The sequence below is a fragment of the Fragaria vesca genome, linkage group LG7 (genome assembly GCF_000184155.1).
Source record: "Fragaria vesca subsp. vesca linkage group LG7, FraVesHawaii_1.0, whole genome shotgun sequence".
Lineage (NCBI taxonomy): Eukaryota > Viridiplantae > Streptophyta > Magnoliopsida > Rosales > Rosaceae > Fragaria > Fragaria vesca.
The window spans coordinates 20,146,050-20,171,997 of record NC_020497.1 but is presented as its reverse complement, the minus strand read 5'-3'; the positions used below and the strand labels follow the sequence as shown (position 1 = coordinate 20,171,997).

At 38.3% G+C, this 25,948-nt stretch overlaps 4 protein-coding genes and 1 pseudogene across 5 annotated transcripts; all 5 read left to right on the top strand.

Annotated features, from left to right (window-relative positions):
- Positions 1–126: 126 nt before the first annotated feature.
- On the top strand, positions 127–8,522 carry LOC101313357. Its single transcript, XM_004307788.1, has 18 exons — positions 127–624; positions 1,252–1,451; positions 1,830–1,983; positions 2,112–2,221; positions 2,351–2,420; positions 2,526–2,608; positions 2,695–2,773; positions 2,869–2,909; positions 3,703–3,825; positions 4,055–4,205; positions 4,391–4,505; positions 4,602–4,684; positions 4,771–4,845; positions 5,185–5,259; positions 5,348–6,168; positions 6,854–7,006; positions 7,424–7,716; positions 7,870–8,522. Exons 1-18 carry the CDS (start codon positions 484–486, stop codon positions 7,944–7,946), a joined length of 2,844 nt encoding a protein of 947 aa, XP_004307836.1. The 5' UTR covers positions 127–483; the 3' UTR covers positions 7,947–8,522.
- A 978-nt stretch (positions 8,523–9,500) lies between these two features.
- Positions 9,501–12,818, top strand: LOC101313064 (RNA polymerase sigma factor sigA-like). Its single transcript, XM_004307787.1, has 9 exons — positions 9,501–10,198; positions 10,393–10,591; positions 10,704–10,796; positions 10,920–11,048; positions 11,238–11,291; positions 11,373–11,450; positions 11,553–11,615; positions 11,885–11,997; positions 12,412–12,818. Exons 1-9 carry the CDS (start codon positions 9,501–9,503, stop codon positions 12,518–12,520), a joined length of 1,536 nt encoding a protein of 511 aa, XP_004307835.1. The 3' UTR covers positions 12,521–12,818.
- A 696-nt stretch (positions 12,819–13,514) lies between these two features.
- Positions 13,515–16,652, top strand: LOC101312773 (maltose excess protein 1, chloroplastic-like). Its single transcript, XM_004307786.1, has 9 exons — positions 13,515–13,806; positions 13,992–14,165; positions 14,457–14,747; positions 14,859–14,948; positions 15,417–15,518; positions 15,586–15,704; positions 15,817–15,879; positions 15,988–16,049; positions 16,212–16,652. The coding sequence occupies exons 1-9, from the start codon at positions 13,585–13,587 to the stop codon at positions 16,292–16,294; spliced, it is 1,206 nt and encodes a 401-aa protein (XP_004307834.1). The 5' UTR covers positions 13,515–13,584; the 3' UTR covers positions 16,295–16,652.
- A 164-nt stretch (positions 16,653–16,816) lies between these two features.
- On the top strand, positions 16,817–20,944 carry LOC101312488 (annotated as a pseudogene). Its single transcript, XR_185292.1, has 8 exons — positions 16,817–17,310; positions 17,380–17,903; positions 18,273–18,323; positions 18,408–18,515; positions 19,990–20,084; positions 20,211–20,325; positions 20,410–20,469; positions 20,566–20,944. The product of XR_185292.1 is annotated as an uncharacterized LOC101312488 (transcript).
- Positions 20,945–21,105: 161 nt separating this feature from the next.
- LOC101312199 (probable folate-biopterin transporter 7-like) lies at positions 21,106–24,215 on the top strand. The gene is made up of 2 exons (XM_004307785.1): positions 21,106–21,508; positions 22,952–24,215. Exons 1-2 carry the CDS (start codon positions 21,256–21,258, stop codon positions 24,025–24,027), a joined length of 1,329 nt encoding a protein of 442 aa, XP_004307833.1. The 5' UTR covers positions 21,106–21,255; the 3' UTR covers positions 24,028–24,215.
- Positions 24,216–25,948: the final 1,733 nt, after the last annotated feature.

Genomic DNA, 25,948 nt, shown 5'->3' with positions numbered 1-25,948 from the left:
GTAGAAACTAAAAAAGGGAAAAGAAAAATTAAATACTGCAATCGGAGGAAGAAAGACGGTGACCCGTGGCTTGTCCCTCACATAACACAATTCCTAATTGGTTCTTCTCCCCTGTATGTATTAAGCCCCAAATCGCAGTTTCTCGTCGCTCGCTCTCTCTCTCTCTCTCTCTTCTTCTTTCGTTTCCGGTGGATCATCATCACAGCATAAGAGCTGCTTGCTTGCTACTAATCAATCATACTGGATCACTACTAATCAATCAATCAATCAATCAATCATATGTTCGACCGATCTCCTGCTGCTGATGGTGCCGTAATGCTGCGGGATTGAGAGATGAAGGATGGGATTGGAATCGGCTGGTGGGTTTCCTGGGCTTAATTGGAGCATCCAGCAGCTCGCTCCATCCTCCTTTCTTCTTCCTTCAATTTAATTTTATTTAATTTAATGGAGGCATTAGACTAGCTTGCTTTTGGGTTTTGGACCATGGATGACCTCAGCCCCCCTTCTTCTTCTTCTTCTGCCTCCTCTTCCTGGCGTCCCAGCCAGCTTCTCTTTACTTCATATTCCACGCAGCCTGATGTTGCCTCCATCAAGTCCCAACCTTCACGCCTTATCAGAAGACCGGTGAGTCCCCCTTTCTTCATATCTCTCTTTTATACGAGTCTCATTCAAAGGATTAAGTAGTAGCAAATGTCATGCTTTGCTGCAGAATTTGTGACCTTACCTTGCAAATTCTTGCCTTGCTTGAGTTTGATACTCAACTTGAGACTGCATCAGGCTTTATTCAAACTTATCCCTCCTGATTCTTCAATTACATTCGTTACTTTTTCTTGATTGCAACTGTCGGTAAAATTGCTCCGAGAAATTTAATTTTCTGGGTTCATGTAAGTGCAGCCACCAAGTGATGTTGTTGCGAATAAATCAGGCTGCTTTATGTGTACAATTACTTGTTGGACTCTTTCTATAATTATGTAGGTCTGTTATACAGTAACTTAATGAGCATAACCTCTGCATTCTGCTACTTCCTGAGTATATGCATTATCCTTGTGGATGCATCTCATATTCTTTTTCCATTCAATTACCTAGCTTGATACTTTATGTGCAATATTCTTCAACTGAAAATTTGGAGCATATCGTTTCATAACTCGATATACAGCGTGTTTATCTCACTACATCTCATTCTTTATACATGGACGTAGTGTTGAATAATTCAAGCAGATTTTGTACTGATGCACGGCATCTGTTATGCAGTTTGTGGCAAGATTAACAAAGGACATAGTTGAAACATACCGAATCTGCAATCCACAGTTTAAGTATTCTGAGGAACTCAATCCAAAGAGATATTTGACCAGCCCATCAATTGGAGTACTCAATGAAGGCCACGATAATGTTAACTCAGATCTTATTCTGACTGTAAACTTTGTCTTGGTCAATTTAGAATCGCAACAAAGGTTTGTTATTGTCTGTATTTTGTCTTGATAGTATGTCTTTAGGCGCTTTGTGGAACATGTTCAATATACAGCTTATAGTCCCTTTTTAGTTAACTCAAGTTTCGGATGCTTTAAGTTCACAAATTAGCATGGTGATACTTCACTTTGCATCAAATTCGTTATTTACTCTGTTTGCCTGTAACTTTGTCAAGTTTTTCATGTCTCACAAACGTCAACGGAAAGTTGGAAATGAGAATATATATATACGTTATGAAAAGAATACCGGAGATATGAATTTTTATTACAAATCTATGCTATAATTTTGTTCTTGTCCACAGTTTCCTACCATCAATTTAGCTTAGAACTTTAATACGTTCAACTTTCTCTTTATTTCTGCAGATACATTGTCAAAGATGTTCTTGGTCATGGGACATTTGGCCAGGTTGCTAAATGCTGGGTTCCAGAGACTAATAGTTTTGTTGCTGTGAAGATTATTAAAAATCAACCAGCATACTATCAACAGGCACTGGTTGAAGTATCCATTTTGACAACGGTAATGCTGTCTATCATCATCATCATTATTATTATTATTCTTGTTGTTGTTGTTATTTAATTAAGCATTTAATTAATTATTTAGTATAGCATGTCTGTGTACTGTTTGACTTAATATTTCTTTTGCAGTTAAACAAGAAATATGATCCCGAGGACAAGCATCACATTGTTCGCATTTATGATTACTTTGTATATCATCGTCATTTGTGCATTTCTTTTGAACTGCTTGATACTAATCTGTGAGTCACACCATCTCTTTAATTGTGATTTAGGCTCTCTATTTTTTATCTCCCGCCATTTTATCCTTAATTAGTCATAGTTGGTTTTATTTTATCCCTGCTGGGGCTGACGTTTTTGCATTTATACAGGTATGAGCTTATCAAGATAAATCATTTCAGGGGGCTGTCCTTGACCATTGTGCAATTGTTCTCTAAACAAGTATGAGACTTCTTTCTTGGAATTGAATTTGGACCTTTTTGTTTGTTGATAATGACTTTATATCTCAACACTTCTGTTTTTCATTCTAATATACGATGTAAATAGATTCTACATGGGTTAGCCCTGTTAAAGGATGCTGGGATAATTCACTGTGACTTGAAGCCTGAAAACATTCTTTTATGCACAAGGCAAGTTACTTATTTTTTTGATAAACTTTACCTATCTGAGTGATTGTATCGAGTTGAGATTGAAGATTGTCCCTTGAAATCAACAGTGTTAAGCCAGCAGAAATTAAAATTATTGACTTTGGGTCTGCATGCATGGAAGATCGAACTGTTTACTCCTACATTCAGGTTTGTTTTATTGCATAATGCTTATCCTATGCCTATTAAATTCTTTATGTGCGGAAGAAGGTCTTACAGTTGCATACTTTTCATTTGTTCTGCAGAGTCGTTACTATAGGTCTCCTGAAGTCCTGCTTGGATATCAGTATCCTTGAAGTGAAAGCTTTGTACTTTTTTACTATATCGTCTCTTTTGTTTTTAATTTTTTATTGGTTCCTTCAATTATTTCTATCTTGGTTAGAATTCAATCATTCTGACCCCACTTTAGGTTGAAATTATTGGAATGACTATACTACCGCTTGAGATCGAGGTTGTGTTCCTCTTTAATTCTCATTTTTGGTAAGTAAGGAGAAAATCTCAATCAAAACATGACTTACAACAGAACAAAAGGTGGCCTAACAGCTCTTCAGATTGGGTGATACTTTAACCAAACCACCAAAAACTTGGCTATGGTTTCTGAGGTCTGGGAAATTCTCAGTTTACTTTTGTTTTGAAGTAAAAGTTGATCTGCATGCAGATATTTTTCTTATAAAAGAAGCAACTCTGCAAGCCTTTTAAAGAAAATAAGAGTGTAAGCCTGTTACTATCACATTAGCATGCAATCAGTGGTTATCTAGCCCCACTGAACAACTTCTGGAGGTGCTACGGCTCTGCTGTCTACAAATGATACGAGTATCTTTTCTTCTTTATTTTTGTTTTGTTTTGTTTTCTGGAAATAAACTGCTTTTTATTCAAATAAAAAGCCAAATACGACGATATGAGCATCTGAGCTGCAGTAGTACTATCTAGCCTTTGTTTTGGGGGCTGCAATTTTACTAAAAATTTCTAAAGTTTGCACTTTTGAACGCCATGAATAATGGTTTTATCTGCAGATTTAAGTTATGATTCAGATCCTTTGCTTTTATTTCATCCTATTAGGTGGCCCTTAACCCGTACAGATATACTACTGCAATCGATATGTGGTCCTTTGGATGCATAGTTGCGGAATTGTTTCTGGGATTGCCTTTATTTCCAGGAGCTTCAGAATTTGACCTTTTAAGGAGAATGATTGAAATACTTGGGTATGCCCTTTTTTTCTGTATAGGAAAACTAAATTATTATAGTAACCACCTAACTGGATATATGGAGGGGAGTAAATGCTGTTTGTGGATGTCATTTGATAACTTGTGGTGGATATAGCACTTTTTTTTTTTTGTTCATTAGTTTTCATTCTTAGATTAATTATTTTGAGAAGATAGTCCTTTGCTTTTTGTTTAATTGTTTCAAACAACTTCTTGTGTAATATTGTAGAGGGCAACCCCCTGATTTTGTACTTAAGGAGGCTAAAAACACAAGCAAGTTCTTTAAGTGCATTCGGAGTGTGCACAGTATGGAGAATGGAGAATTTTCTGCAACTGGAAACAGTTCTTATCAAGCTTTAACAGAGGAAGAATATGAAGCTGTAAGTGCCAAATTATAGAATATTAGGGGGAAAAATGTGATATTTGAAAAAAAAAAAAAGATCTAGTATTTTACAATTGGTGGAATGACTGGAATCATTGACAGTTTTAGTTGTATACTTGAATTAGTTGAATATTTTTTGTTGTATGTTTTCGGCTTAGGTCTTATGTTGATTTCTCTGTTCAGAGAGAATTGAAAAGACCAACAATTGGGAAGGAGTATTTTAAACATATGAACCTTGAAGAAATTGTTACAAAGTATCCATATCGGAAGAACTTGCCTAAGGAAGACATGGTTAAAGGTTTGGTCAATGCTATTAATTTATTCAACCGAACAGTTTTGTTGACTGTGTTTAATGAAGTTGCTAATGGCTGCTGTATGGTATAAAATGTCACAGAAAGTCAGATACGATTAGCTTTGGTTGATTTTTTGAGGGGCCTTGTTGAGTTTGATCCTTCAAAACGCTGGTCACCTTTTCAGGTTGTTAAATTTTCACCACTTCTCGAATTTTGATGAATTTTGTAATAATTACATAGAAAGATTCTGAGTTATACTTGTACCTACAGGCTTCAAAACACCCTTTTGTTACGGGGGAACCTTTTACTTGCCCTTATCAACCTCCATCAGAGACTCCTCGCATGGTAAGTGGACCCATGGATGAACTTGCATATATTCTGATGAGCTTACACTTTTAGCTTTGGAAACATTACAAAATTAATCAACAGTGTGAGAGAGTTTTTGAGCCAGATTCACATATCAAATGTATAGGTGTTCAGTATATTTTTAGTTGATGCATCAATTGTGTGTAGGGTTGATCCAGTTTAATTTGTATACATTTGTTATGTCTTGTTACAAGGACTTGGTTATAGTAGTTGGTTATTGCTGCATTTTAATCATGCAGGAGTTAATACTAACTATGTCTATCTTCTTTTTCCCTTCTTCATGGTTTATCCCCTTGTTGCGCTCTTCTCTTCTCTTAGTCTGTTGCTCAAAACATAAGGGTAGATCATCATCCTGGTGGTGGGCATTGGTTTGCTGCTGGTCTCTCTCCTAATGTAAGCAGCTCAATATGCCATTTTTTAACTTTTTGGTTGTGCACATCTTTAACCTATTTTTACTATAGCAATGTTTTCCCTTGTGCAGATTCCAGGCAGAAACATGGTCTCCATGCATAGCAGCCCACATTTTCAGGTGGTGCCGCCATATGCACATCCTAATAGCTATGGTAGCGTAGGAAGCCATGGCAGTTATAATGATGGTACTGGACTTGGAAGCAGCTATGGAAGCTATGGAGATACTGGCAATATGTTTGCTTATTATTCACCTGTTGGTCCGTCTGGGATGAACATGCATGCTCAAGGCAATGCATCTATGCTTGGAAATAGTCCTGATGCAAGACGGAGGATTATCCCATATTCACATGGAAATGGACTTGGTATGAGCCCTTCAGCAGGAAGTTTTGCTCCGCTGCCCCTAGGCACTAGTCCTTCACAATTTACTCCACCAAGTTCCTACGGTCAAGTTTCTGCTGGCTCCCCAGGACATTATGGTCCAACTTCTCCAGCAAGAGGCAGTTGTCATGGATCACCTTTAGGAAAGATGGCTGCAGTTAGTCAGTTCAATAGAAGAAAAAGTTGGGGATATCCTGGAGGTTCTCAAACTCAGGAGAGTTCGTCTTCACATTGGCAAGGGCAACCCACTGATAGCATAAGTTCTGGCAAAGCTGAGGGGAATTCTCAAGTAATTGGTGGTTCCCCATCACATCTGCCTCTAAGTTCTAGTGCAGGAAGCTGGAAACAGCAGCGGGGAGGCAGTGGAAGTTCTGCTGGCTACTTAGCCACTCCAAACATGCCAGGCTCCTTCAAGGTTGGTTCCAATATCCCAAAGACCACAGGAGTGGCTCATGAAAATCCAGAAGCTAGGCTTTCGTTGCCTGATCCTGGGGATTGGGATCCCAATTATAGGTATAATCAGGCAATACCTTTCAATTACTACTCAAATATATGCTAATTTTTATGTAATTGTGTCACATACTTCATCGTCATTTATGAATGGTTGCAGTCAGGATTTAGGTATTAATCATGTTTGCATGCTTCTAAATATTGTTTCAAATTTCAAAGAAAATTCAGTTGTTTTTCCTTTCCTCGTTGCCTATAAAATCCCCCAACCTTTAATTGCTCAAGCAATGCTATATCTCTCACTTCTCCAAGGTCTGAGAGTAAGATAGTTGTTGAGGCGTGCATCAGGGTGGGGCACCGTTGTTTTAGCCTTTATGTCTCAACTGGAGACATTCTCAGCTGGCTGATCAAACATGATCATGGGTGCACACTATGTTTCAAGAATATTTAAGTTTCATGCCAATTTCATGTCAACTATTCAATGCACTTCCTCACCTGGGGACTGGGGTTGATCCAATCTGAAGCAGCTTGTTTACTTGTTTTTTTTGTTAATTAAAATCCCTTAACCCACCCTACTCTTACATATGTCAGTGAGATTTGAACCCATGACCACTACGGTGTCAGTTAGGCTAACCAACCAATAAGTCACAGCTCACCGACAAAGCAGCTTGTTTACTTGTTAAATGTAGCTTGGCTTGTTTAAAATTCTGATGTTCATTCTCATTCTTTTGTGTTTCTATTCTCATTCCAGTGATGAACTTCTTCTGCAAGAAGATGGTTCGGATACAAACTGTCTTACTACTGAGTTCAGCAATGGCATGCATCTTAATTCAGCAGAAACATTAGGTGGGGTTGGAAAATTCAGCAGCTTGTCAAGTACAAGCTCGGGTGTTTCCTTACACAGGTAAGTTGTATCATTATCAAACTTAGAGATCATCTGAGCAGGTCTTCTGTTCCTAAACAGAGAATTAATTATATGTTTGCATGTATATTCCACACCTTAATCAATCTGCAAAAGAATTCTTTTGTTCCTCAACTATATAATGTCTGAAAGTACAGTGCAGATAGCAAATGTAATCTTAGGTAAACTCAAAAAGCTTGTGGATGTATGTGCACAAATATACTCAAATGCTCCCTTTCTAAATATTATGGTTTGTACTTCTGCAATTAAGATTGGAGGATTTTGGTACTTGACTCTTTGCCGTAGAGTTACTCTCAGAACCTTATTATTGACACCTTTGCTGTCTTTTGGAATTGAATTTGATTACATTGTGTACCATTTTCTCCTGATTTTGATTTTGTTGTGTACGATCTGTTTCAGACAAAGTGGCCCAATTCAATCATTCTCACATGCAGAAGTGGGTATCCGTGCAACTGGTGAACCACTGGCTGGTTATGTGCGTTTGTCAAATCCTTCTCATTTCATGCCTCATATATCTCAAAATTCTCCAAGCCGTTTGGGCCAGCAATCTCAGCGGTTCAATCACGGAAGACCGAGCAATTCTCGGGGTAATGATTGGAATCATATGAAGGTGCAGCCCCCTCCTCCCAATATTAACTCTGGAGGCCCACATTCTCCAGGAAATAGCTCATTCAGCAACGGCACTTCATGGGGTACTCTCTGACCAACATCATAAGCAAATGCTACCTCAATTTCCCTTTATTAAGAAAAAAAAAAACTTTCATAAAATGTCTTTTTAGGAAATTGGGGTTTGAATTAGGGTGGGGGCTGTCATTCGTCAAACTAATTGTGGCACTCTATTGTAGGGCGTAGAGCCAGTCATCCGGTCATTAGCGTTCCACCTGCATCACGTGGTAGAAAGGACTATGGACGGATTATCTGATGTTGGAATTTTTTTTTTTTTTTTTCACTGTCAAAGATCAGATTCAGATTCTGAGAGTTGGCAAGAACAATGTGCTTTCACTGTCAAAGATCAGATTCAGATTCTGAGAGTTGGCAAGAACAATGTGCTTGCAAAATATAGTTTGTGGTTAATGAATATGTGTTCTTGTTATGTTGCGTGCAACTATTATTGTGTTTGTGAATGGCTTTCCTTTCCTGTTTATCCAATGCCAGATTTTAGATTAGACGTGGTGATTCTGAAAATTGCTTTAGATGTGTTTGAAGGAATTTAACTTGATTACTGATATAAGATTGCAGCTGCTGAAATGAAATGGTTGGGTTCGTGTGAAATGATGAATGGAGTCCAGAATTTGCCATGTACATTATCTTTTCTCTTCCTTTTGTTTAGAAAATAATGAGAGAGAGAGAGAGAGATTCAGGTTGACAAACCATCTAGTTTGAATGCTGAGTAGTATATTACTGGTTTTATTTATTATCATAATTTATTATCAAGGAGCTGAGGTTTATGAATTTGCTTATTCGTGTTCCCCAGCCAAATCTTCAAAATTGTTGTAAATCAGAGTATATTTAATTATCTGTTTGTAAAAAATTTTCTGCCCTTGAAATTCTTTCTCCATTGAGAATGTGCAGATTAAGACCAATACAACAGAAAAAAAAAAATGCAAATTACAAAAGTGTTGGAGATGAATAAAATCAAGTGAAGGACAGAAAAGAAGGGAAGCTGCCTATGTGATATTATAGAAGAAGTTGTCTCTAGACAAAAATGACAGGCTTGGAAGCCACACAAAGCTGGACCCAATCTCTTCCAACCAATGGTTTCACTTCATTCCATATCTTGTATACATCTCTGATTTTTATTTTATTTTCATCCTTTATATTTAAAAAGAAAAAGATGAAGTTATCAGAGCCAAAAAAGATGATAAGTATATTATTGTAAATAAAAATTAAAAGAAACAAAAACCATTCGTTTTTCCCATTTTCAATTTGGTTGCACCACTCTGACTCACACATTGTGTTCAACGTCATTCTGTTCTTGTTCTGCTAAACTAATCGTAACAACTAACAACATTCTCCTCTTCCCAGAGCGCGCCCACTGATTCTTCTTCAGGTACTCTTCTCCTTACCAGTCTGACGTGTTCTGATGTTCATCATCTTCCCAGAGTCACAGTTCCATTTATGTATGCATGTATGTGTGTTGGGGAGCAATTTGAACTCCTGGCTTCTTCCCAGTTCTTTTATCTCTGTATATATGCTTTTCATGAGCCTTCAACTGTTTCATATGGCGCCTGCGATTGTTACTGCTCACTTTCCTTTCTAATCCGGTTGCTTGGATGGAAGGATTTGAATTTCCTTGTACTACTTTCATTTCCGCTTCTTCTATCTTGTAGTTCATCTTTTTGCAATTGAAATCTGAATTGTGTTGTTGGTTGGCAGATGTTGGTGACCCACCTTGGGTGAAATAAGAGATTCAGGGTCAGAAGGTGTTATATATCTATATGATTATTGTCAAGTGCACTCAACAAGACGCCATATGATGGCCACAGCTGCTGCTGTTGTTGGGCTTAGTAGTACGGGGAAGCGTCTCTTAAGTTCTTCCTTGTCTTATTCAGATATCACAGATAAGCTCTTTTATCTCAATGATCACGGCTTCGTAAATTGTCAATTGTCTTCAACCAAGAATGTTGTCACTGCCAGAAAGTCATCTTCCAAATACAGTAATTCCAGATTTCCATCGTCTAATAGACATCATGAACAGTCCATCAGGGCATTGCAAGAGCATGCAGATACTGCCTCTGCTCCTTCATCAACCACACATCAATTGCTTGAGGAATACACCGACTTGGAAGAGGAAAGCTCCGATCTTGAATATTCAGTGGAGGCCCTTCTTCTGCTACAGAAGTCTTTGCTGGAAAAGCAGTGGAATCTTTCCTTTGAGAAAAAACTGTCGACTAGAAAAATAACTGATAACAAGATACCTGTAACTTGTTCTGGTGTCTCTGCTCGGCAGAGGAGGATGAGTACTAAGAGGAAAGCTTTCAGCAAAAATACTTCTGAGTTACAACCTAGCACCAATAAGTATTGCAGAGCAACTATTAGTCCGTCGCTGCTGCAGAATCGTACAAGCGGTTATGTGAAGGGTGTTACGAGTGATCATTTGCTGACTCACACTGAGGTCGTACGGTTATCAAAGAAAATCAAAATCGGGCTTTCAGTGGAGGAGCATAAATCAAGGTTATATATCTTTCTCTTAAATAGCTCAATGTCCAATATAAATTTAGAGTGATCACATTTCTGAAACATTAATTCAATTGTCAAGCTATATACCCTTTCCCACTTTAATATACTGTTTCACAAAACACTTACAAACTTCCCAGTTATGGAACTTCTTATTCCTTAATTCTAATCCTAGTATTATTTATTTCCAGATTGAAGGAGAAATTGGGTTGTGAGCCGTCTGTTGAACAACTCGCAACTTCACTGAGGATATCCCGCACTGAACTACAGTCAAAGTTAATCCAATGTTCTTTGGCAAGAGAGAAGCTGACAATGAGCAATGTTCGTCTGGTCATGTCCATTGCTCAAAGATATGATAACATGGGTGCTGAAATGGCTGACCTTATCCAGGTGATATTCTGTTTTAGTTCACTTTAAACATGAGAGGCCAATATTATGTCTGACAAAACAATAACTAAGACGCAAATATTATTCGAATCTAATATGAAGAAGCTCATTACAGGGTGGCTTAATTGGACTACTACGCGGGATTGAAAAATTTGATGCATCAAAGGGGTTCAAAATTTCTACTTATGTTTACTGGTGGATACGTCAGGTTGGAACACTCTTATCTATTTAACTGGTTAACAACTTAGTAAGTAGCAATACATTTCAACTATGGTGAAAGATTGGTTTTTTGACAAGACTAACTCTGGTTTACATTTTCCTTACATTGCAGGGTGTTTCAAGAGCACTGGTTGAAAATTCCAGAACCTTAAGACTGCCTACACATTTGCATGAGAGGTTAGGGTTAATCAGAAATGCAAAAGTTAGATTGGAAGAGAAAGGAATAACTCCATCTATTGATGTAAGTTTATTTCTTTATTTTCGGTTATCATCAGAAAGCAATTAGTCTGTGCACTAAAGTATATGTGGAGATGCTGATACCAGCAATCACAAACCTCATTTTTCTTTATTTATATACATATCAAAATGATATGATCCATTTGTCATTTTATTCTTGCCTGACATGTATTTCTGTCATTACACTTTTCAGAGTATCGCAGAGAGCCTGAATATGTCCAAAAAGAAAGTTAGAAATGCTACTGAGGTACTAAATGTTTTATTGCTTCTGTTTCATCGATTTCTCTGTTGTTCTCTTATACTCACCATACAATTTCATAATGCGTAGGCAATCAGTAAAGTTTTTTCGCTTGATAGAGATGCATTCCCCTCTTTGAATGGCCTTCCAGGAGAAACTCATCATAGTGTGAGTGCTGACTTCAACTCTCTGCAATTCCGTTAAATTTTATTACCTTGCTTGCCATCTTCTATCTTTAATTAATGTCTTCCCTTATCATTTTTGTTACAGTATATTGCTGATAATCGCCACGAGAACATCCCATGGCATGGGTTGGATGAGTTGGCACTCAAGGTAAGCAATATATGGATTGGTCTGAACTAATGTGTAGAACTGTTGTCCTAATTACAAGGAAGTAGGTTCAAACATAACAGTTTACTGGAAGAAAAGCCAAATTAGTTTGATCTTCAGAAAAATAAATATAAAATAAAACAAATTTGCCTCATCATTCGTGTATCATGACAGTATACATGTGTGTGTGTGTATTTGGAATTATGCAACTAGTAATCGATAGCGAGAGTCAAACTCATGACCTCCCACTCTCGATGATGATATATTTGCAGGATGAAGTAAACAAGCTCATAAATTTGATGCTTGGGGAGCGGGAGCGTGAGATCATACGGCTTTACTATGGCCTGGATAATGAATGTCTTACATGGGAGGACATTAGCAAACGGTAAGTCCAAACAAGTGCTTAAGATAATGGACAGACTAGTCACAAGAAAGGTAAAATGAAGTTGGCAGTGTTTTTCTGGTCGATTAGAACACCAATGAGGTCCGACTGTCCTAAAATCAGAATAATCAGATGACAGCCTGAATGGCAGTCATGCTCATTGCTGCCATCTGTCTATTGAAAAGTACGGGTAAGGAGGTTAAGTACCTGGGGTATCTGAATGGTAAACAAAAGTTGGGTTGGTGTCAAACTTACGCATCTAAAAGATGGATCAAAAACACACACACACAAACAAAAACAAAAACAAAATGTGTGCTCGACTGCTTCTATAGTATATTCAGTTTGTTTCTTGCATTTATCTAATATTTTCACGCACTTGATTTGATTAATGACTATGTTATCATGTCAACTATACAGGATAGGATTGTCCAGAGAAAGAGTTAGGCAAGTCGGACTGGTTGCTCTAGAGAAACTGAAACATGGTGCGAGGAAAAAAGAGTTGGAGGCCATGCTCGTCCAACATTAATTTGTCTGCATCATTTTAGACACCAAAGAATGACAGTATATATACAGAAAAGGACAATAAATGTGCCTTCAAATCTTCAGCTTGTTTTCAGGTTTAGTATAGAAGATTATAGGGTCCATGACCCTAAACGTTCTGTAACAAGACCAGAAAACACTCACTAAGAATTCGTCGGTGCCCATAGCTTGTTGTTATATATTTATTTGTATTTATTTTCCGAGAAAACATTAGTGCCACTCGGATATCTTTAGTTATGAGCTGATAAGGTGAAGCAAATAATTTTCCATGGACTATGCAAAGCATTTCCTCTTGCTTCTGTCACAGTTATGGTGTCCAGGATTTCAAAGCTGATTTTGATGAAGTTGTTTTGGAAAAAGAGGCTGAATTAGCTGTCATGGCCAAGTTTCTTATTTTCCTTTCTTGTCTTGGGGCTCATTTAGTTTTAGGCCTCCAATGTGATAATGGGACTCCCCTCCCCTCTCAGTTATGCTTCTCTGTACTTAGCTTTATCATCCTCCTTCCCTTGGAAGCTTGCATGTACCCTTTGATTGCTTAACAAGGTTTGCCGTTTTTCAGTTACATTTGGCGCCCAAGTCTTTAGTCTGATTGATCAGGACAACTGCCAAGCCCAGTCCTAATAGTCACTGCTCACTACTGTCAAACAACACATTGCATCAGCTAGCTTCTCACTGAAAGAACGCCCCCGTTTAAAAAAGAAAGAAAGAAAAAGAAATCAAGACACTTGGCGTGGCCGGAAATTTTGGATCGGAGGGATTGAGCACTTTGAGATTGGATCTACCAGGTTCTTGGACTCCTACAACCACTTTACCGACGTTACTTGAAATTTCGGTTTGCATTAAAAATTTAAAATATCTACCTGAGGCAGCACAGCAGTGAGGCACATCAAGCAAAAGGGAAAATATCTAAGGGCCGGAGATGCTTTCCACGTGTCGTCTAGATATACGCATACATGACAAACCGCCCAATCTCCACTGGAACTAGTTCTTGATCTCAGTTCCGCTTCCGACTGTTGTCTATCTCTATCACTCTCTCTGTTATCAAAATCCATGGCCAAGTGCTTAGTGGTGCCCCATTCCTATTCCTATGCCTATGCCTATCCCCATCCCCGTAGAGCTATCAGCACCAGGAAGGCACCTCCGCAACAACTTGAGCTCCATCCCTTGGCCGCCGGCTCTCTCTTCTCCTCAACCTCTTATATTCCCCTCAATTTGCGACGCCGCCCAACTCTCAGCGCTCTTGACTCCGATGTTCCTCACCCTCTTCACCAGGTACCCTTCTCTCTCTGTCTCTTTAATTCTCGTTATTAATTCCTACATTTTCACTTTGTATCAATACTACTTGACCATAATATTCTCTTATTTTCGCTAACTTGCTGAACCGAAACACAAACCTTCAGTACCAGCGCTTCATCTGAATCACACAATCTAATACTTTAACCTGTTTTCTCGCAAAGGGATCGGCGAAATTGAAGACTAGTGAGAGTTTTGAGCAATGGGATTCATGGACAGCAAAGTTCTCTGGCGCATCCAATATTCCATTTCTGCTGCTGCAAATGCCTCAGATCATCCTCAATGCTCAAAATCTTATGGCTGGGAACAAAGCTGCTCTTTTGGCAGTCCCCTGGCTGGTACACCACCTTATTACTTCACCTTTTATTCATTTCACTTTTTCTTGGCTTTTATCTACTATACTATCCTTTTTCAAAGATTTTTGTTCCTCCAATAGAATTCAGAATAATTCTGGCTTTTATCCTATGTTCTGTATTAATATACATCAAGTTTAAAGATTGTCTTTATAACATAATCTGCTCTATTCCGTTTCAACTGTATGTGACTAGAAGTTATAGGTTTGAATCAGCAAGTTGTTTCCTGCGCTAGTAGCATTTGGAAACCTAAGGGTGGGAATGTTCTAAATGCAGGGAATGTTTACTGGTTTGCTTGGAAACCTTTCGCTACTTTCATATTTTGCAAAGAAGAGGGAGAAGGAGGCCATTGTGGTGCAAACATTGGGTGTAGTGTCCTTGTATATTGTATTTGCACAGCTCTCCTTGGCAGAAGCAATGCCTCTACCGTACTTTGTGATCACCTCCATTGTTGTGGCAACTGGCCTTATTTTGAATTTTTTGAATTACTTTAACTTTCTCAATCCTGGAGTTTGGCGCTTGTGGGAAGATTTTATTACTGTTGGTGGGCTGTCAATGCTTCCCCAAGTAATCTCTCTCTCTCTCTCTCTCACACACACACACACACACACAAGACACAAATATAAGTCATGTACTATTTGTTAAGTTTTGATTTTCTTGTTTAAAATTTGGTCGCAGATTATGTGGTCTACATTTGTTCCGTATATACCCAGCAGCATCGTGCCTGGAGCATTGGCTTTTGTTCTAGCTGTGGCCGCTGTAGTTATGGTAAGCTCAAGCACACTTTGATTTATACTTTACCTTTTGGTCATCATGTGAATTTTTGTGTCCTTCCATTAGAGAGATCACATAGATTTAGGAAGCAAATGATTACTTGCAATAGAATTTTAATTACCATTGCCATATGCAGCTTTTGCTGCCCCTCATTAAGGAAAATAGATAGGTCAACATAAGGAGTAGGCCTTTGACAACAAATAATAGGTCTTTGAAATTCTTGTATATTTACTCTTAAAACAAAGTCTTTTTAAGTCCCTTGCTTTGGACATTATCCAGTGCTGAAATGGAACTTATATTGGAACTAACCTTTTTTCTGATGTATTACTGATCTTCTTTTAGCATCTGAGAAGACGTATGTCCTTCTTAATTTGTATTTAAATTTTTGTTACAAAATTAATTTAAAAAATACAGGTATTTCTATTCTGCACTTGTTAAGAATGAAGTTGCTCATATTCACAGGCTCGAATGGGGAAACTCTCTTCAGAAGGAATAAAATTTGTTGGATCAATATCTGGATGGACAGCTACACTCCTCTTCATGTGGATGCCTGTTTCCCAAATGGTACTGTTTTAGACTTTTTAATGTCAATCTTGTGTGCATCTGACGAGTATTGGTTCTTCCTCTTCAGTGGACAAATTTCCTAAATCCTGACAACATCAAAGGCTTATCAGCTGTCTCAATGTTGCTTGCAATGATTGGAAATGGACTTATGATCCCTCGTGCTCTTTTTATTCGTGATTTTATGTGGTAATTTTCTTTTCCATTGCCTTTGTGAATTGCTCAGAGACACCTATGAGAGTTCAATTATTGAGTTGCTAGCTCCGTTTTATTAAGATTGTTAGCTCAACAATGAATGCAGGTTCACAGGTTCTTCTTGGGCTTCTTTCTTTTATGGATATGGGAATATAGTGGCCTTATATTGGTATGGTGTTCCTGACGTATGATTCATCATTGGTGGCATTATTTCTAGTTGTGTCTTTTTCTTGGTGTTATTGATTTTCTCCTAAGTGGCATCTTATTGTGACTGCAGGTTTAACAGTATCAGCAAGGAATTCTTCCTAGCAGCGTCAGCTGGTTTGTTTTTATGGATAGGTTGTTATTTTGTCCCAGTACTATCCATTTTTATGCTCCCCTCCCACCAGCATTTACAATATTAAATTGCTATAAACATTATCTCCACTTATGCTTTCTGCTGATTAAGCCTTTTTAGTTTTATTTCCTGAATGCTTGAATCTGATTTGTTTCTCCCAACAGGAATGGCTCTTTGGAGAGATGCTGCAGTGTATGGTTACAGCTCCCCTCTCACATCTTTAAGAGAGCTGGTTTCTGGATCCTAACTTAAAGTCTGAGTTAATACTTTAGGCCCAAAAGGATCTAAAAAAGCAACCGGATAACATAAAGTCGAGGATGAAACATAACAGCTCTTCTCCACAGAGAAACCAGTCTTTGTGGCCATTGCAGATTACAACAGTTGTTTTAAGGACAGCTGCTAGGGATTTGCTTCCAGGCCGGTATCATGAATAATATGCACACGGTAGAATATGTTATGAAAGATTGTAGTTTAATTGCAATGTAAGGAGTAACTCATATTCCAACCCTGTTACAGAGATCCGCTTCACGATGTCTGAAACTTGTGTAACCATGCATATATTGTTTGGCAAGAAATAATGAAATGGCTCACTTTGAGCATTTGTTATGCATTGAAGCCTTGAAGGGAAAGTAAATGATATTCAACTAAAGTCCCAGAAAAGAAAAAATCATAAAAATAGCACCGAGGCCCATTTATAAAAATAGCACGGAGGCCTGCAAAGGCCCAGTGAGATGCAGAAGAGGGGATTGCTACCTGAAACCCTAAGACGGTCTGTCTCATTTCCAGACTCTGGGCAAAAAAGAAGCAGAATGAGCAAATGGCAAGCAGTGTCGTCGTGGTCGCGTCTGATCTTGAATCAAGCAATCAAGAGGCAGCAGCGCAGCTTACCACCGCCGGCAAACTTGACCCGTTGGTATTCCGCCGCCGCAGTAAATGACAGAGTAGTCCGCGACATTCTTGCGGAGGCGGAGCGAGACAGGCAGAGAGAGCGAGAGCAGAGGATAAAGGCCGGTCTGGACACCAAAGACATTGACCAAGAAGATGACGAGGACTACATGCGTGTCACCCCCTTGATTGAGAAGCTTGAGAAGGCCAACCTCAAGGCCTCCTCCGGTAATCTCGATGCCTTTGAGGAGCCCACCGACTCCGATAGCGACGACGACGACGAGCGCTTCACTCCCGACGCCGTCAAGAAGCGCTTTGATGAGTTCCAGAGGAAGTTCACGCGACACGAGGAGCTGCTCAAGAAATTCACCCAGGCTGGTACTTTTCTTTTTCTTTTTCCTTCTTCTTTTCCATGAATTGTGGTGATAGTTTTACATTTTCTGACAGAGACACTTGATGATTCTTTTAAATGGATGACTAAAATTGACAAGTTTGAGCAAAAACATTTCCGGCTTCGCCCCGAGTACAGAGTCATTGGTGAATTGATGAACCGTCTAAACGTAGCTGAGGGCAAGGATAAATTCATTCTGCAGCACAAACTAAACAGGGCTATGCGATTAGTGCAATGGAAGGAAGCCTATGATCCAAATGATCCTGCCAACTATGGAGTCATTCAGGAAAAACTAGAGCCCTCATTTGATCTTGCAGAAGACGCTGAACTTGAAAAAGAAAGGAAAATCATTAGACCAGTTGATGATGACGATGACGATGAAGAGTTCAATGACATGAAGGAGAAAGATGACATACTGTTAGAGAAGCTAAATGCTATTGACAAGAAACTTGAAGAGAAGCTTGCAGAGTTGGATCATACTTTTGGAAAGAAGGGAAAGGTTCTAGAGGAAGAGATCAGAGATCTAGCAGAAGAAAGAAATGAATTGACAGAGAAGAAGAGACGACCTCTCTATAGGAAAGTGAGTATATGTATCCTCTGATTAGTATTCAAGTCGATTGGTATTCACAGGTTGATAAACTGTTGGGGGGACTAATTTTGATTTAGTTTTTTCATCTGTTATGTTATATCTAGTGTTTTGTTCCAATATATCTTTCACTTGTGCTCTTTTATGTTTTGACTTGCAAGTTTTTGATGATACTGGTAGAAGAAATATTGTTGGTTCTTATTTCTGTCTCTCTTCAATCGGTATTAAGTCTGTTTTTTGGAGTATGATTGAACTTGAATCTTGTCTTGTTTTCATCTACGTTAGAGCTTTTCCTTCAGCTTCTGCTTTTCTGTTTGCGTATACTCACATCCTGCTGCCATTTTGTTCATTGATTGGTGGCAGGGATTTGATGTTAGATTAATTGATGTGAACCGGACTTGTAAAGTCACCAAGGTACTACTTATCATGTTTCTTTGAGTTCTCTTAACAGAGGTTGATGCTTTCACGTTTTTATATACACCCTTTTTGGTATTATAGGGAGGGCAAGTGGTCAAGTACTCTGCTATATTAGTATGTGGAAACTATCATGGTGTTATTGGTTATGCTAAAGCAAAAGGCCCAGCTGTGGCTACCGCCCTCCAGAAGGTATGTACTCAGTGCTTAGTCTTTTGCAGAATCATATGTTTACATAGATACAGCACCATACTGTATTTGGTATGTCAATTGGATAATGATTCTGTGGAAGTCGTAATTTGTTGAGGAAAGATATTACAATTGAGCAGATTTATAAAGCATCATGTACTATAGAGTAACTAAGTAATTATTAATTTGGGAGTAAGCAGAGTATTCTTTTCCTTGTCTTCAGTTGTGAATTTGTTCACAGCTTTTGTTATTTTCCTTTCACTATCAGTGGAAGGTGTTCCGTCTAAAAGAGAAGAAAATTTGTGACCTCATTGTTGCTTAATGAAGCACGACTACTTAGTAAATTTCAGGTATGGGGTATTTGAATACTTCCCAAACCGTACATTTTTTTTTAAAAAGGGTCAAGTCCATGTTTAGTTGACTTTGTGGCAAGTCTGACTTTAGTTACAGTATGGACTTATGGAGGAGTAGTATCTCCAGGTATTGGGTGAACCATAAGTGGTTGTTTTGACTTTTAAAACTGGAGTCCAGGGAGAGGAAAAAGAAGGTATGTGGGTGACAGAAGAAGAAAACATGTGGCTTAGGGTACATTTAGCCTTAAATTTATAGTCTCTTCAGATTAAACTGCTAAATCTTAAATCATGAAGTTCTGGAGGCTGTTCTGTTTGGTTGTTGTTAAGGTTGTAGGGGTATGCACAAACCAAGTGTGTGAAGCACATAGGAATAGGAAAGGTGATACAACAATTAGATAAGTGGGTTATTACTAGTATCGTGCCTTGGTGAGATAAAACCCCACACCTGAATAGGATCTTGAGCTAAATTCGGCAGGGATCTAGGTGGCTAAGATGGGGGCAGTCTCTGTACTATGGCGCCATTAGTTGTTGACAGCCCACACAAATCCGTTGCATAACATTCATGTGGACTGAAATTTATAACGAATAGAAAGAAAAACCATATCAAACTGGAGTATTAGACTGGTTTTGGTTTTCCACTTATATTAGGTTGGTCACTTTTCTCATCTTGATGCTGAATAGCTTCTTTGTGAAGATGGTGTTCAGTGAACAACACTTGTTCTGGAGTATGACTAAGTGTGCGTACTTTGATATGAGGGGCATACATTTGGAGATTAAACGCAAATAAAAACCCGAAGTTATATGAAACGAAAATTTATCCTTGTTGCTTTGTCAGGTTGGTGATGATTTTCACTCTTTATTGCAAATTATTGCCTGAATAAAGTATAAGAGTATGTGAATTGTTCCAACTGTGCCAAGTTTTTTTTTTTTCTCTCACCTGTCAGGAGTCCGAGTTTAATTTAAGAGACTATTTTTATTTGAATGTGAACAAAGTCTGTTTCTTCAGTGTCCTCATTTAAGCATTGTTTTCCATAAGTTTTCTCTCTATTCTCGCTAGAATTGTCGTTATGATCGCCTTTTTATATTTCTGTTTTGGTGGGTACTGATTGATATTGCTACAACAGGCATATGAGAAATGCTTTCAGAATCTCCACTATGTGGAACGACATGAGGAGCATACAATTGCGCATGCAATACAAACTGCATATAAAAAACAAAGGTAATAACCTCATCTTGCATTGGTTTTGCTTTTGGTTCTATCATTTCTTTTGCTTTGCCCTATTGTTTTGGTTTATTAGTAAATACAAAGTCTGTCGTTTTTATTCTTTCACTCTAACTCTTTAAGGTTGAATTCTCGTTAGGTGTATCTCTGGCCTGCACCCACTAGGACTGGTATGAAAGCAGGAAGAACCGTAGAAACCATTCTAAACTTGGCTGGTTTCAATAATGTCAAGTCTAAGGTAATTGACCATAAAACTGAATCCGTTTCATGAGGGTGGTGTATGCAATTTGAACTATTTCTCTAACTTGAACACTACTGTCAGGTTATTGGTTCAAGGAATCCTCATAATACAGTGAAGGCTGTTTTCAAAGCCCTTAATGCGGTAAGATATCCTCCGGCTGGTATATAAGATTATTAATCTTTCTTTTTTATGCATTTGCAGACTTTATGTACACTCACTGCATCTATACATTTGCAGATTGAAACTCCCAAGGATATTGAAGAAAAGTTTGGACGCACTGTTGTTGAGAAGCACCTTCAGTCATAGATGATGTGGTTATTCTGTTTAGGGTTTATCAGATTAGACTATCCAAATTTTTTTTGTAAGCGAACATTCCTCGTTTTGTTGTTGATAAAATGGAGACTGAAAAGGATACCTTTTTTGAATCAGAATGGGAGCTCTTTCTGCCACCACTGTAATTGTAGTTGTAAAAGAGCAACAAAGGAAGGATTGGCTGCCAATTTTGTAGTTCAACGTGAAGTTTGTTTAAAGTGACAGCTGCAAGTTTTAACTTGAATTTTACATAAATGCATCAGATCAGGATCTGAATGCTAGTCACTGCATCAGATTGTATCAGAAACTGATACTCGTACTTGTATTTGTTTGCAATCGGATTGTATCAGAAACCGATACTCAGTAGTCAGTAGTCAGTACCAGTATTTGTGTAACATAAAAAAGGTTACGTTGCTCGCACCCTATAGGCCTATATATATGTGGAACACAGGATGTGATACGTGTACATAGATTTGGTACCGACAGACTCAATCGCCAAAACTTATGAGAAAAGAGGGCCAGGGACACGTTAACAGTTCCACGTGTCCTGACACCGCTGGTTACGTACGTATATAAAAGGGCGCTTGTTTGCGAAATAGAGACGGAGATTTGAGAATGGTGGTGAGGACGAGGACGACGGCGACGTGGTGGGTGTTGGGATTGGGGTTCTGGGTGCAGGGTTTCAGGTGCTTCCCATGGTTGGCCGTCAACTTCTTCCTCAAGGACGGACTCCAAGTGGATTCTTCAACTCTGCAGCTCCTCCAGAATTCCGCCAACCTACCCATGGTCGGAAAGCCCCTTTACGGTCTCGTTTCCGACGCCGTCTACATTTCTGGACAGCACCGTCTTCCCTATCTCGCCCTTGGCGGTACGTACGCCTTCCTTTCTCTCACTCACTCACTCTTCATTATTATCTTGCTTTTCTGTTTCCTCTCCTTCCATACAATCCACTTCAGAGCACAATTTGACTGATTACTAACAGACCATAAACTTACACTAATCTTCTTGAATAATCTCCACCAGTTTAGAATTAAATGGTCGGTTCTCCCTTCCCTGGCCTTGCAACGAATATAGCAATGATATTTTGATATGAATCTATGATAACTTGATGCAGTTTTGAGCTGAGTGACTAGTTTTGCTTTTGACAATGGCATTCTACTTGTTTGTCTAGCAACTTAAAAAACTTGGTATGTGATTATTCTTTGATATAACATAAAAAAAGCACTGACATAGCCACAGAGACTGTGTAAGAGGCATCTTTATACTTATATTTGATAGCTGAACCAAACACATTGTGCTCCAATCTTTAAAATTAGGACTTAAAAAGTCCAAAGTTATTTTCAAACTATATGTTGGAACAGGAGAAGTAATAAATTCTTTGTGCAAGTAACCAAACAATGAATCCTGCCAAGTTCTGTCAATTAAAAACCCTTAAAATTTTAAATTCCATATTGATCTTTTATTTCAGCATGGGGAATTGATAGTTAGCTTTAGTTGGTTCTGAACTTTTTCATTTTATCTTCTCCAAAGGAGTCAATCTTTCTGAAAGGAGCTTTATCTGCACTTCTCTAAACACCTCATGCACCGCAGAATGCAAAGTAATATGCGATAACTATTCGAACATAGTGTTCAAAGCCCAGCATTTATACATGAATACCAGTCTAAGCTCTGCAGACAAGATGAACAAAAGACATCCGATTGAGGGGATGATGTAGAGCTGTGGATTGTAAGCAGACTAAGTTGGCTGCTCTTGTGGTTTGTGATATTTGCACTCCTTTAGAGAACAAGAGAGGACTCTGCGGTCAGCCCTTCCTTCTTCTGCAATCTACTTTCTGTAAAGTATATTTTAAACTCCTAATAAGCTTTAAGTCCAGTTTCTCTGCTTTCTTTTGCTTTGCTTTAGTGGAGAAGCAAGGTACCAAAATAAGAAGCAAGAAAGTATCTGAGATGAGAAAAAAGAAAATTTAAGAGATTTTCCGGTCACGGCGCATCTCCTTTCCTATCTGAAATCTGATAAAAATATTACATACAAATCATTGTTGTAAATGATGCTGTTTCCAACACATCCACTAACTTCTCTCAAAGTTTAAATGTCAGGCTGATGCCTCGTATATCATTTTGATACTGTGCCTAAAGTTCTTATCAGTTAGTTCAGGTCCCCACCCTATCGGTTACAGTCCTTCATGTTGTTCATTAGTGTAATTATTCTATTTCATGAGAACTATGAAGTTTCCATCATTGTTCTTAGTTCATGAATCCAGCCTATGTAGTTGTTTTTGTTGTTGATTTCTAACATACTTCATTGTTGCAGCATTCTTACAAGCAGTGTCATGGTTAGCTATAGCGATCCTCTCCCAATCAGGGATCTCAATTAGCACCATGACCCTATATCTCCTGTTTAGTAATTTGGGAGCTTCAATTGCTGAGGTTGCCAATGATGCCATTGTTGCTGAGGCAGGAAAACAACATACTTCCGCCAAAAATCCACAAGCATCATCCTCGGGCGAGCTCCAGTCTTTTGTTTGGATGGCTTCAGCGGTGGGTGGAATTCTTGGATTTCTCCTAGGTGGTATTGCCATCGACAGATACTCTCCCCAAAATATGTTCCTATTCTATGGCTTTCTCCTCGGTATTCAGTTCTTCATAAGCATTCTTGTCAAGGAGAGCTCTATGAACCTTCCCAAAAGAAGATTAGATGTTGGAATTCGAGAGAAGCTTTCTGAGCTCTCAATTGCATTAAGAAAACGTGAGATTGCTTACTCAATTACATGGTTTGCAGCATCATATGCCATCATTCCATCATTGACAGGCACGATGTTCTTTTACCAGACACAATATTTGAATATTGACTCGTCGGTGTTGGGAATCTCAAAGGTGTTTGGCCAGGCAGCGATGCTTATGTGGAGTGTCATCTATAATCGTCACCTGAAATCGGTCACACCAAGGAAACTAATTTCAGCCATTCAGGTTACTATGGCTTTATTTATGATTTCTGATGCCTTGTTTGCACAAGGGTTTTACCGAAATATGGGCCTGTCAGACACTTTTTATGTCGTTATATTTTCTGGACTGTCGGAGGTTCTCTTGTTTATTAAGATTCTGCCCTTCAGCATTCTTGTAGCCAAACTCTGCCCACCGGGATGCGAGGGATCGCTAATGGCATTTGTAATGTCTGCAATAGCGGTTGCATTCATTATGAGCGGATATCTTGGTATTGCGCTTGCATCTTATGTTGGGGTTACAGGAAATGATTTCTCAAGGCTTCCGCTTGCCCTCCTAATACAAGCGTTTCTCACACTCTTGCCACTGTATTGGTCACCATGTATCCCTATCCTTGAATTGGAACCTGATCATGTAGACGGAAAACCCATCAGCAAGAAGGAATAGCTGAACGGAGATTGTGTGTCTACTTATGTTTGTTTGGTATTTTAGGCTTTTGTGCATTCGTTTGTACATTAGAACATGATAATTTAATACTTGATGAATTCATAACCTCGTTGATATAATATTTGTTGTTGGTTAACAATTTGTTAAATGTATAAGATACTACAAATACGAGATTGGAACTAATTATATAGAAGTTCATATACGAGATTGGAACTAATTATATAGAAGTTCATTTTGAGATATTTTCTTCTATATAAGTTCATCCAAATATTTTTACTCACATAAGTCCACCCAAGTCAAAATAAGGTTTTATATTAGGTATTAAAGTTTAACAAAATTAGGTTCTCTTTACGAAAATGTCACTAGTGTAAAAAGTCAACAACTACTCTCCTCTTCGACAAAGTTTTTGACCGACCTTGAGATCTCCGACGGGTCTTCGGCCGACATCCGATAAAATTTCCGGCCGACCTCCAACAATGTTACCTAAGATCGCAAAAGCTACTACCACTAGCTATAAAAGCTATTATAGTGAGATTTCCAACAATATCCGGCGGGGTCACAAAATATACTATCACCGGCAACAAAATCTACTACCGCTACTAACAAAAACTATTACCGTCAAGCAGAACAATAGCTGCTATCACAGGCAACAAAACCTACTACCTAGAAAAACAAAATCTACTATCAAAGGTTGAGAAGATACTAGCATAGAAATTGAAAAAATACTATGATTGTGTATACAAAATACTATCATCTTGTTGAAAAGATACTAATTAATACAGACATTAACAAATACTAAAATTATGTAGCCTTCTATAATGACATAATTATGTATAAAGCTACTTCCATAGTTTTAAAAAGCTACTATTGTAGTTTACAAAGTCTACTACAATAGTTCTGTAAAGCTACTTTTGTGGTTTTGCCATCTTTGATCAGCACACAACTTCATTTCAAATATTTCTTGGTTAGCCGAATGATCTCTAAGTTAAGAGAGGCCTTAATATCCTAATTCACATGATTTTCGAAAGCTACTACCACAATTACAAGGCAAAGAATTATGCAAGTACAAAAACACGACTTAATATTAGTATTTGACATGAAAATAGAAGATTGACATGATTTTCGAAAGTGGACTTGTGTGGGCAAAATTGTTAAGATGAACTTATGTAGGAGAAAATGTTGAGAATGAGACTTATGTGAAATTTTCTATATGAAAAATGAAGGACTAATTTCAGTTTACCCCCATCAACTTTATGTCGATCATCATGTTAGTATTTATTCTTTCAATTTCATCAAAAACACCCCTCAACTCCTAATTTTCATCAGTCGCTCATGTCCAAACCTCCAATCTCCATCCAATTCTTTTGTCAAGTGATTACTTGATATCACGAAGAAAGTCAAGTTCTGAAAGTTACCTTTCGGACCATTTTCTCCCCATATTGATACACATCTTCGTTCCCATCACAACCCCCTAACCTTGGTGATTTTAGTGGGATTGAATGCAATTTGTCTATTTTCCTTTTTCTTTCTTCTTAATATCAAGTCATCACTTGACAGAGGAATTAGATGGAGATTAGAGGTTTGGACATGCGCGGTTGATAAAAATTAGGAGTTGAGGGGTGTTTTTGATGAAATTGAAAAAAGAAGGACTAACATGATAATCGACCTAAGTTGATGGGGGTAAACTGAAATTAATCAAAAAATGAATCAATTATTACTTGTTTTGAAATTGAAGTCACCTTGTGTTTCTGCAAGATCCCGTAGACCTCGTAGAAGCCCTTAGCGTGATCTCTTCCCTTGTTTGTCGTTGACTAGCTACCTGCTAGAGGAGATTGACTGGGACTTTCCGGTTTTTCTTTCTCCGATGATTAAGTTAGTTATGTGGTTGGTATAATATTTAATGCTAGGAGATTTCTTACCT

Excerpts from the sequence above, each read along its gene's own strand:
- LOC101313357 (XM_004307788.1), top strand. The coding sequence starts at position 484 with ATGGATGACCTCAGCCCCCCTTCTTCTTCTTCTTCTGCCTCCTCTTCC. Across the intron at positions 1,452-1,829 it reads AATTTAGAATCGCAACAAAG|ATACATTGTCAAAGATGTTC; the intron begins GTTTGTTATTGT and ends TTATTTCTGCAG. Across the intron at positions 7,717-7,869 it reads CAGCAACGGCACTTCATGGG|GGCGTAGAGCCAGTCATCCG; the intron begins GTACTCTCTGAC and ends ACTCTATTGTAG.
- LOC101313064 (XM_004307787.1), top strand. The coding sequence starts at position 9,501 with ATGGCCACAGCTGCTGCTGTTGTTGGGCTTAGTAGTACGGGGAAGCGT. Across the intron at positions 11,292-11,372 it reads AAGTTAGAAATGCTACTGAG|GCAATCAGTAAAGTTTTTTC; the intron begins GTACTAAATGTT and ends CATAATGCGTAG. Across the intron at positions 11,451-11,552 it reads CAGGAGAAACTCATCATAGT|TATATTGCTGATAATCGCCA; the intron begins GTGAGTGCTGAC and ends TTTTTGTTACAG.
- LOC101312773 (XM_004307786.1), top strand. The coding sequence starts at position 13,585 with ATGGCCAAGTGCTTAGTGGTGCCCCATTCCTATTCCTATGCCTATGCC. Across the intron at positions 13,807-13,991 it reads TTCCTCACCCTCTTCACCAG|GGATCGGCGAAATTGAAGAC; the intron begins GTACCCTTCTCT and ends TTTCTCGCAAAG. Across the intron at positions 15,519-15,585 it reads GGATGCCTGTTTCCCAAATG|TGGACAAATTTCCTAAATCC; the intron begins GTACTGTTTTAG and ends CTTCCTCTTCAG.
- LOC101312199 (XM_004307785.1), top strand. The coding sequence starts at position 21,256 with ATGGTGGTGAGGACGAGGACGACGGCGACGTGGTGGGTGTTGGGATTG. Across the intron at positions 21,509-22,951 it reads TCCCTATCTCGCCCTTGGCG|CATTCTTACAAGCAGTGTCA; the intron begins GTACGTACGCCT and ends TCATTGTTGCAG.